Here is a 10,644-nt window from a genome sequence, read left to right as displayed (position 1 = left end):
TGATCAAACTATAAAAACTCTCTAGCACCTAGCATATAACTGGGAAGAGGACAATGTAATTAAGAAATATTTAATAGGGGGCTGGAGAGATGGCTCAGTAGTTAAGAGCACTGCCTGCTCTTCCAGAGGTCCTGAGCTCAATTCCCAGCAACCATTTGTAATGGGATCTGATGCTCTCTTCTGGTGTGTATGAAGACAGCTACAGTGTACCCACATACATGAAATAAACCTTTTTAAAACAAAAAACAAAAAAAGAAATATTTAATAGTAGCAACCGTAGAATTCTTGGCTTTGGTTGAAATTTCCTTCTAAGCCAACAGGTAAAGGCACTCTAGAGTCTGCCAACACACACAAACCAGCAACACCCCCAAACACCAACACCCCCAAACCTGGCCAACAAAACACCAGACTGAAGGAAAGGAAAGCCAGTAAGACTTATCACTTACAGTCACAGCTTTATTCCATGAATAATAGTTTCCTTGTAGAAAACATACGATTTCTATCAATCAGATAATATTCTAGTAAGAACAAACACATCTGCACACAGAGGACTTGTGAGGCCGAGAGCTTTGTACATCTAAACTCACAAACAGGTCTGAACAGTTATACCTATCACTCATTGTGGGAGGACTTCCCACTGTACAAACCAGCCTTTCGCAGGAAGTGGCTCTGGGTTTCATAGTAGCGTGAGAACATATTTCCTCATTGCGGAGTAGAATTGCCTGCCACCCGCCACATGTACTCGTAGCTGTGAGACGTTTGCATTTACAGGTGCTCCTGTCTACCCCAGAATTAATGCACATAGAGTCCTGAAGAACACAGGTTAATTCCAGTCTTGTCAAACTATAATTACTCGCCATTTCTCGGATTCTCCCGTTTCTTGTCTCTTCACCACACCCTTCCCTCTTTGCTTCATCTTGATTTCTACAAAAACATCTGCAGCATTTCAGGGCCAAGCATGGGCCCCTTTCCGCTGAGGGAAACCCTCCCCTTTGTCAAAATCTGGCTCTTATCTTTTTCCTGAGTAATATTATTAAAAAATCTTTTTACAAGTCCTTGAGTTCCCTTCGCTGTCGACTGCCAACGCCTTGAAGGCAGATTCCCACCTTGTATTTCTGTGTTTCTCATAGGCCTACGTAGCACATGGAAGTGTCCTGGTTTTATAGATCGCTAGAGTTTCAGTGTTTTCTAGAACTGATCTTTGTTCTCTGTGGAAACGTGGAGCGTTTCCTCAGAAGTCATCGACTGACGCTGTGTCCCAGCTGCAGGACAGCAGCTGTTCGTCCTGAGGGAACTCCACCTCGACGTCATACACAAAAGTGGGGTCGTCCTTTCTCTTCTGATTTTTCTCGAAAAGCTCATCCATGATGCTCTTCCTTTTGGCAAGCTCCTTGTCGTCCAGTTTGTTCAGGTCTTCCTCGGGATCGATGGTCGTTTCCCGCCGAATCTGTTCCATTGTTTCTGCCAAGCTCTGCCCCTGCAAGGAACCTCGCAAAAAAACAAACAGCTTCTCCAGCTGCTTCAGGGGCACCTGTTCCAGGTAACTCTTGTGCCGTGGGTTATTCTTTAACTGTTCAGCAGCTCTGGTGCAATCTAGGAGGGAGGAAAGCGTATGTAGAACACACATCACACCCATGGCACACCACTGCAAGGACTAAAACCCTGAGGTCACTGGCTCCAAGGTAGCCCACTGGCTAACGGGGTTTACAAATCGATTACTTTTATAATCAACTGAGTTTTAACCCTTCTCAGTTACACACGCTGTTACGTGGCAGCCCACTCACATTGAAACATTCCACCCAACAGGGAAGTTCCTTCAGACAAGAAGTAAGCAACTCAAAAGAACTCCAGGAAATCCCTAAAACGGACCAGATTCACTAGGCTCCTCCCTTTCCGAGGATAAACAATAAAAACTGCTGAGGGACAGTCTCAATAGACTCTTGAGACCTGCCAAACAGCTTAGGCAAAAGGCACTCTCTATCCTCTTGAGCTGCCTGCAGGCCCAGCAGTGAGCTGTCACCGATGCTGGGGTGGCCTTGGTGATTTCTGCTCCTGTGAGTAACCCCACCCATACTCTTGTGGCAACCCCAGTAAAGCCTGTTGGTTCATCAAATTGAACTTCGATGATATTCACACATTGGTCATGGGATAAATACACAGAAATATGTTGCTTCAACCTAGGAGAAGTTTGTCATATAACACACACATGCCTGTAATCCTAGCATCTGGAAGAGTTGGGAGGATGGAATGTTTGAGGCTAGCCTGGACTACTTAACTAGATCCTACCTTAAAAGCAAAAAAATACAACAGGCTGGGTTTGGTGGTATAGGTTTATAATTGTTTCTCATCCCAGCATTAGGAGGCTGAAGCAGGAGGATACTCATGAGTTCTTGGTCAGTCAAGGTGAAATAGAGAGATCTTGTCTCAAAAAAAAAATATATATATATAAATTTTAAAAGGGGTTATTTTTACTTTATATGTTGAGTGTTTGCCTGAATGTATTTATGTGTACCACATGTGCAGTGGTGGCAGAGACCAGTAGAGGGCGCTGGACTCCCTGGAGCTGGATTTGGAAGATGGCTGTGAGCTGCCATGTGGGTGCTGGGAATCGAATCCAAGTCCTCTTAAAGAACAGCAAGTACTCTTAACTGCTGAGCCATCTCTCCAGCCCCAAAATACAACATTTTAAATAAATAAATAAACAAACCTAACTTTGGTGTTAGGAGAGAAAAGGAAGGAATCTTTTTTTCTTTTTTACTTTCTTAACCTAAAATTAATTAGTAGAGATGTTAAAAACTTTCAACTGAAGAAAATGTCTAAAGATAAAAAATGGCATGGTTTTTATTTGTTTTAGAGACAATGTAGCCTTTGCTGGGTTAGAGTTCACTCTGTAGGAGTAGGTTTGGCCTCGCACTCAGCGATCTACCTGCCTTTGCCTCTGAGTGCTGGGACTGAAGCCCCTACCCCTCCTGCCAGGAAAAAAAAAAGGCATAGTTCTTAAAAGGCAGCTGTGTGACACTAATAAAATGCTATCTACAAATAAAAAATATTTGGAGAGAGAAGGAAATTTAGTATCATTAAACAGTAGTATATCATTTAACTCATATAACTATTCTAAAATATTAAATCACCAATTCTGTAACTGTTAAAAAGTATAGATTGGGGAGATGGTCTTCATTAGATCTTCTATCGCTGTGATAAAACACCATGATCAAAAGCAGCTTGGGGAGGAAAGGGTCATTTCACTTACACTTTCATATGACAGCCCATCACAGAAGAAGGCCAAAGCAGGAACTCAAGCAGGGCAAGAACCAACCTGGAGGCAGGAGCTGATGCAGAGGCCACGGAGGAGTGCTGCTTCCTGGCTTGTTCCCCATGGCTTGCTCAACCTGCTTTCTTATAGAACCCAGGATCATCAGCCTGGAGTGGCCCCACCCACAGTAGGCTGGGCCCTCCCACATCAGTAATCAATCAAGAAAATGGACCACAGGTCTGCTACAGATCAGTCTGTTGGGGGTTTGCTCACTTGACATTCCCTCTTCCTGAATGACTCTAGTCAGGTTGACCTAAAAATACCAGCACAGAAACTGAGAACAGTCAGTGAGCTCACAAAGCTCCAGGGCCAGTCCCTGATGATTTAAACCCAGGGCTGTTTAACTCTGAGGAACCTGCCATTCCACTGCACAAAATTAAAATATCTGCTCCTCCCTCTCTCTCCCCTCCCTCCCTCCCCTTCCTTTTCCCTCTCAGTGGGACTGGATCCAGGACCCTGCACCCACTAGGTCAGTCACCACAACTAATTTACATCCTTCCCCAACCCAAACATTTTTGGTTTTTTGCTTTAATTTTCAGACAGGTTATCTCAAGTTATCCAGACTTATTTTGCATTTGCAATTTTCCTGCCTTAGCTGTCTACATTGCTTGGATTATTATGGTGTATGTCGTTATACCTGATGGTGTCAGGTTACTTTTATTAAGTGACTTAATATTTAAGACAGACAGCAAGGGCCAGAGAGATGGCTCAATGGTTAGGAGCACTTGCAGGGTTCCCAACTTTAGCAACAATCAGGTTTGTTACATTAGCTGCAAGGAATCTGATGCCCTCTTCAGGTCTCTGTAGACACCCATGCACATAGACACATATACATAAATAGAAATAAATAGAGAACTAGCCAGGAGGCAAGATAAAACAGGGGTACCTGAGAACTTTGAAAAGTTTCGGACAGGCATGATCCGCTGGCGGCTCTTTCCTTCGGTTTCATTCTCATAAATCAAGATCACAGCTGGCGGCTGGAACCTAACTCCACATTTCTTGGCAATGTATTTCATCTTCTCGTGTAACTCAGGGTAAACTGGAAGAAACCTGATACAAATAGGACAGCTGTACAACAATTTCCTAAAGACTGACAACCAAATCGAGCTAGCTGCTGAATAAACCTTTTCCCTTCTCCTCAGTGGGTCTGGCCGTGGACTAGCCCCAGGATTGTATTCTTACAAAGTGTGAGTCTTGGTCCAGGCTCGCCTCAGTTCATTGGATCTCTGAGTCGGTAATGCCATTCAGCCTGGACCCCTTAGCTACACACTAACCTCCTGGGAGCCCAAGAACTGACCCACTGGCCTTCAGAATAATTTTGATGTTTCAGCTAAAGGATTTCTGATTCAGCCTCTTTGTATACGTTCCTTTAAACTTTTTCCTTTTACCAGACAGTATCTCATGTAGTCCAGATTGGCTTTGAATTTGCTATGGAGTGGAGGATGACCCTGGATTTCTGATCCTCCTGTCTCTATTTGCCAGTGTTAGAATTACAGCATATGCTACTAACCTTGGTTTACGGCTTGCTCAAGATGGAACCCAGGGCTTCAAGCACAACAGGCAAGCACTGCACTGGCTATGCTACACCCCTGGTTTTTGATTTTATAATTTTTGATTTTATAACTTTTGATTTTATAAACACTTAGTGTTGAGAAGTCCACTAGACCAGCTCTAATCACCTTGTGCTTTTCAAATTCTTTCTTTTTCTTTCTTTCTTTCTTTCTTTCTTTCTTTCTTTCTTTCTTTCTTTTCTTTCTTTCTTTTCTTCCTTCCTTCCTTCCTTCCTTCCTTTCTTTCTTTTTTTCTTTTTCTTATAGGGTTTCTCTGTGTAGCTCTGGTTGTCCTGGAACTCACTCTGTAGACCAGGTTGACCTCAAACTTAAGAGATCCACTTGCCTCTGCCTCCCAAGTGCTGGGGTTAAAGGTGTGCGCCACCACTGTCTACCCCCACCAGTTCTTTTATTTATCAGGAGGTTACTTCTACTTACCAGGTATCTTCCCTGTTAGTCTGTTTGCTCTGGGAAGGCAGGAAGTGTGTCCATTTTCATTAAGCTCTCAGTACAGGTCTGGAACATAGTAAGGGTAATCTTGTTCAATGCTGGGTATAAATACAAGCAAGGTTACTATCTATCTTCCTGGGGCATTGGGGCAGGAGTTAAATGCTGTTACACATTATTAAATAATATGAAGTACTGTTAACTGTTGCTAGAATTGTTAGTTTGCCTTGAGGCTTCTTTAAGACCATGTAGGGCAACATTTTCACAGGCTCTTCTGGTATAGTGAGCAGCCTGAGGTGGGGCAGTCATTCCTTTCCTCCTATCTGTCCAGACTCTGATTTTCTTTCTCTGTTTCTGTTTCTCCAAGGATACTATAGGCGCAGCTGAAGACCGCCATCACTGCGAGCACTCCACCAGCCTGCACAGGCCTTAGAGAGCAGCATGCTGAGCAGGAGCCTCCGTGCGCATTAGTAGTTCTTCTGCTTTCACCTAGGCAGAGGAGCAGTCATCGGGTGGCTCCGATGCAGACCACAGTATCCCTCGGCATCAGGGGTTGTGTCATGATTGCTGCAAACATCCTTGCCTCACATCTGGCTGCTCACTTCCAGAGTCACCTGGACATGCCCTCATTGTGCTGCTCCGGGTGTTCCATGTTACAGCATGAGGCTCATTAAAAGACAGTTAAAGTGGCCTTTTCTTTCCTGCTTTTGATCATTAGTGTTAGGAGACCAGACTGAGCTATCAGCACAAGGAAGAAGACACGGTAAAACCGGCACACTGGTAGCAGCTTCCATCCTGACAGTAGCAGTTGAAGCCCCAAGAGGGCAACAGAAGGTCCCAGAGAGTAAGTAACCAAAGTGGGAACACTGGAGTAGAGGCAGCGGAAGTGATGAGAGCAAGGTGCTAAAGAGTTTCAGGAGGCTTCTGGGCCTTAAGCGAAACTACTAGCCATTGCAGGAATGGAGTGTCTGTCTCAACATTCAAGGGCCCCAGGAACTGTAGTCCAGCAGATGTTGTCTTCTGGTGGCACTCACAGCTGCTGGACGCTGGGCATTACAGTATCTGGCAAATGGTTGCCAAATGGATGCCAATAGCATCTGACCTGAGCACCCAGAGCTATGCGTCACTAGCATCTAAATCAGGAGGCCTAAGTCCCTACCTCTCAGTGTCTGGAACTGTCATCATCTAACATTGCTAGTCCAGGCCTTGGACACTCAAGGGCCTGGGAACTTCTCCTACTCATGATTTCTATCCAGCTAGAGCAAACTGACCCCAGTCAGCTGATCGGCGACAACATAAGGATCAATAGCTAAAATGGCAGATCTGAACAGGCATCGTTCCTTATGCCTGTAATCCCAGAACTCAGAAGACCAAAACAGCAAGATTGCCCTGAGTTTCAGGACAGCTGTTTGGGAACTCTGTTCCCTTACCTCTCAAAAAAAAAAAAAAAAGAAAAGAAAAAAAAAGGGGGGGGGTAATGTTTGTGTGGCTTTTACCTCAGCTCACTTGTCCTACTATAGTATTTTTCCAGGTATAAGAAACCCAGATATGGGCTGGTGAGATGGCTCAGCGATTAAGAGCACCAACTGCTCTTCCAAAGGTCCTGAGTTCAAATCCCAGCAACCACATGGTGGCAAACAACCACCTGTAATGAGATCTGACGCCCTCTTCTGGTAAGTCTGAAGACAGCTACTGTGTACTTACATATAATAAATAAATAAATAAATCTTTTAAAAAAATAAGAATTGCTTAGATTCTTACAATCACATAGTGGCTATGATGTGCAAATGTTGAGATGGTTAAGGTAAGATAACATAAGGTAATAATATCCTCATAAACTTAAGTTCTGTAGGAGGTCAGCTACAGGTACACTGTTTAAGAAATTAACATTATATTTGTTCCTCATAGAAAAATAGGAATAAAAGTGAGAGAAAGAGAAAATGAAACGTTCATCTAACTTCTATTCTTTTTTCTAGCTATCTGTATGTCCACATACATATATGCATCAATATAAATACATATATAGACTACAGTTTAGTTTTATCTCATACATACGGTTTCCTGTATCAAATGCAAATATTATGGTTGCTAGGGCGATTTATCATATAGGATCACAGTCTGTATTCTCACCCCTACTGACAGATGTGAGATTATTACTCCTATGAGGTCAGCCTCTTTATTATAAGAGCTGCCTTTCACATTGCTGGGCTTTGCCTTTGATCTGAGTCAATGCCCAGACACTATTCCCAGTTCACCTCACTAGAGTGTGACGTCAGTAAACTTTCCAGACACTATATGGTCTACAAACACAAGCAAAGGGCCACACTTGTGAATAGAGTCAATTATAACGTAAGGTCTTCACTACCGAGTTTTCCCTTTAATTTATTATTATTGTTGTTGTTGTTTCAAGTCAGGATTTTCTGTGAAGCTCTCGCTGCCCTGGACTCACTCTGTTGACCAGGCTGGCCTCAAACTCAGAGATCTGACCGCCTCTGCTTCCCGGGTGCTGAGATTAAAAGCATACACCACCACTACCTGGCCTTTTTTGTTTTGTTTTTTTGTCCATATTTCTTACTAGCATGTTTGTAGTGCTATAGTACACTATCCTCCCACTTTGGAGACCTCATAACCTGACTGCCGTTCAGCACCAGCACTAGGTCAGCTAACGCATTCCACAACTGGGAGGAATGACATTACATTTACCTAATGTATTTTTACCTGATATACTTTTCCTATCAGGGATTTGTTCCCCACAGCACCGAAGGGAATACTGAGTTCCCGATTGATGTCCTCAGCAATGCAAGGCGACCCTTCTTACCCTCGAAGAAGTACAGGAAGTGCACATCTGAACAGCAGTGAGGGGGTGGTTTCCATCCTACCGCACCGCACAGAGGAGCGCTTAGGTCGACTTTGAGGCGAGGTGGAGCCTGAAGCTGCAGGAAACGGCGACAGCCATAGCCTACAGGAGTAACCATGGAGTGAACTCAGAGGCAGGGGGCCCAGCCCGCACGCATCCGGTTGTGGGCAGGAAGCGGGGCTGAGCGCGGGGAGTGCGGTCCTAAAGCAGCTCGCCCGGTCCAGGGGCCCACCTAGGCGCCCCGAGGATCGTTCCCAAGGCAACAGAAGGCGCTCAGTTTGCGCTTGCGCAGCCTCTCGCCCCGCCCCGGCCGGGATGACGAGGGGCGGGGCCAGGGGGCTGGCCTCTCCGGAACCTGGAGTTGTAGGGTGATCCTAGGGTGGAAGTGCTAGACGAATTCTGTCCTGGTCACCGGGGAAGGTGAGCGCACGCTCGGCGTGCTCAGATTCCTTCCGTGACCGCAGCTTGCCCCGAGCGCCCCTCTCGGGCGTCGGGCTTCGGCGTCCTGGCTGCCGGCGCTGTGGCCTGGCTGCTCCTTTGGGCAGCCTGGCTGGTCGGCAGGCTCGCCGCGGACTTCAGCGACGCCCCTTTCAGCGCTGGTAAAGGTCAGGGGGCTGAGCGAGTGTGTGCGGAGCTGGGGCGGAGGTGGGGAGCACCCGCGGCGCCTGGGGTACCCGAGGCCAGAGGAAGTTAGCAACAAAGGCCCTGTGCGCCCTTCCCTCCTTGTGATCTTTGCTGGGGGTCCCATCCGGGGCTTCAGAGCCGGGCTTTGTCTTTCCAAGGCGGGGACTGGCCACGCTGTGACCCAAGTACGAAACAAGCACAGCAAGCCATGAAGTATCTTGGGATGCTTATGGTTCCCCTGAAGATGCTTTGTGCTGCCTGAGAGGCAGTGAACCCTCGGCATCCAGCGAAGTGTGAGAATACCCAAACAGCGTGCATGGGAGAAGGGGGTGGGTGAGGTGATGTGTTGTGTGACATTCTTCCCAGGGAAACACACGCGCACACAAACACACACACTTCCCAGGGACACACGCACGCGCGCACACATGCACAACCTGCTCACTCCAGAAAGGTAACCTTTGTACCAGTGTCCAGTTTGGTAAACCAATGATTTTTTTTTTAATTGGGGTTACTATTAGAAATATGGGTGAGGGGTTACTTACTAGAAGCAAGGATAACTCAAAAGAAGCTGCATCAGTAGAAAGATAAAATGGGTGACTCCTGAAAACTGCAACCCTGGAACTCACTAAGCGACTTCCAGACAGCTCTTCAGTCCTAACATAGTTCTCCCCCCGCCAATCTCTTTTTCTCTGCAGTTTGCCCCCAGCAACTGTTGACTCGCTTTTATATTGTAGGACCCTCAAGCGTCTCCCAACTGCTTATTCTGGCTTCACGTTGCTGAGTAACAGGTTTATCAGTGATTCACACTCTATTTTAATGTTCTTCCCACACATTTCTTGCCAGTGTTTTAGAGCAGGGTACCTGGCTACTGAACCTTTAAGGTTTGTTTGTTTCTTAATATTTGATACTTGAGAAATGGTCTTTCTTGGAACTTGGTATGTAGACGAAACTGAGTGCTGGGACCAAAGGTGGTGCCATCTCACCAGTCTTGAACTTTTAGTCACTGAGTAATAATAGTTTTAGTGAATCATTTTATGAAGATTTCTGCTTATTCCAAGTGTGTAAGTGAACTCACTGAATCTTCATGTGCCCCTCATTTTCTTGCCTTTTTTTTTTTTAAAAAAGCCTCTCCCAACATCTTCATAAAGTATCAGTGTACAATCTTCCCAGACTTGTAGACACATAAGAATACAGAAGTTGCTGTGTTGCTGTATCACGTATCAGACATGATTTGGTGAGCCAGGATAATGTCTTACATTACATGAACAAGCCGGGCATGGCACGCCTTTAATCCCAGCACTTGGGAGCCAGAGGCAGGCAGATTTCTGAGTTCCAGGACAGCCTGGTCTACAGAGTGAGTTCCAGGACAGCCAGGGCTACACAGAGAAACCCTGTCTAAAAAAAAAAAAAAAAAAAAAAAAAAATCACATGAACAAAGTCCTTTGTGTGTACTTTTTTGACTGCTTCTACATGTATTAAATGCCTGGTCTTCCTCAGAGGCACAGCTATTACATCATGGAAAGCTGCCAAGCCGACTCCAGTGGCAGAGATTCTCAGCCTCACTGATGTACTGCCAGAAGTAGATCTCTATGGAGGTCAACCTGCGTACATTTAAAAATTTTTTTAAAATATTTTTTATTAGGTATTTTCCTCATTTACATTTTCAATGCTATCCCAAAAGTCCCCCATACCCTCCCCCACCCACCCACTCCCACTTTTTGGCCCTGGCATTCCCCTGTACTGAGGCATATAAAGTTTGCACGACCAATGGGCCTCTCTTTCCACTGATGGCCGACTAGGCCATCTTTTGATACATATGCAGCTAGAGACAAGAGCTCCGGGGTACTGTTTAG

At 45.5% G+C, this 10,644-nt stretch overlaps 2 protein-coding genes across 3 annotated transcripts in view; one reads left to right on the top strand and one right to left on the bottom strand.

Moving 5' to 3' along the window:
- Nucleotides 1-438: 438 nt before the first annotated feature.
- Cep19 (centrosomal protein 19) lies at nucleotides 439-8,504 on the bottom strand. Of its 2 annotated transcripts, none has more exons than XM_021185080.2 (4): nucleotides 8,029-8,504; nucleotides 5,302-5,379; nucleotides 4,200-4,363; nucleotides 439-1,593 (listed from the first exon to the last, which is right to left on the bottom strand). In XM_021185080.2, the coding sequence occupies exons 3-4, from the start codon at nucleotides 4,327-4,329 to the stop codon at nucleotides 1,232-1,234; spliced, it is 492 nt and encodes a 163-aa protein (XP_021040739.1). In that variant the 5' UTR covers nucleotides 4,330-4,363; nucleotides 5,302-5,379; nucleotides 8,029-8,504; the 3' UTR covers nucleotides 439-1,231. The 2 variants fall into 2 exon arrangements, with proteins under 2 accessions (XP_021040739.1, XP_021040738.1); XM_021185079.2 differs by having other exon boundaries at nucleotides 8,129-8,504.
- Nucleotides 8,096-10,644, top strand: part of Pigx (phosphatidylinositol glycan anchor biosynthesis class X) — a 16,929-nt gene continuing 14,380 nt past the window's right edge. The window contains exons 1-2 of the mRNA XM_021185608.2: nucleotides 8,096-8,213; nucleotides 8,593-8,812. Of these exons, the coding sequence (XP_021041267.1) occupies nucleotides 8,096-8,213; nucleotides 8,593-8,812 (338 nt within the window). The remainder of the gene's footprint in view (nucleotides 8,214-8,592; nucleotides 8,813-10,644) is intronic.

The sequence above is a fragment of the Mus caroli genome, chromosome 16, assembly GCF_900094665.2.
Source record: "Mus caroli chromosome 16, CAROLI_EIJ_v1.1, whole genome shotgun sequence".
NCBI lineage: Eukaryota > Metazoa > Chordata > Mammalia > Rodentia > Muridae > Mus > Mus caroli.
The sequence above is the reverse complement of the archived record's forward strand: the minus strand, read 5'-3'. Positions and strand labels throughout refer to the sequence as shown.

Bases quoted from the DNA above. Each gene is read 5' to 3' on its own strand.
- Cep19 (XM_021185080.2), bottom strand. From the start codon at position 4,329: ATGAAATACATTGCCAAGAAATGTGGAGTTAGGTTCCAGCCGCCAGCT. The intron at 1,594-4,199 runs GTACCCCTGTTT...CCTCCCTCCTAG, and splicing joins AAACTTTTCAAAGTTCTCAG to ATTGCACCAGAGCTGCTGAA.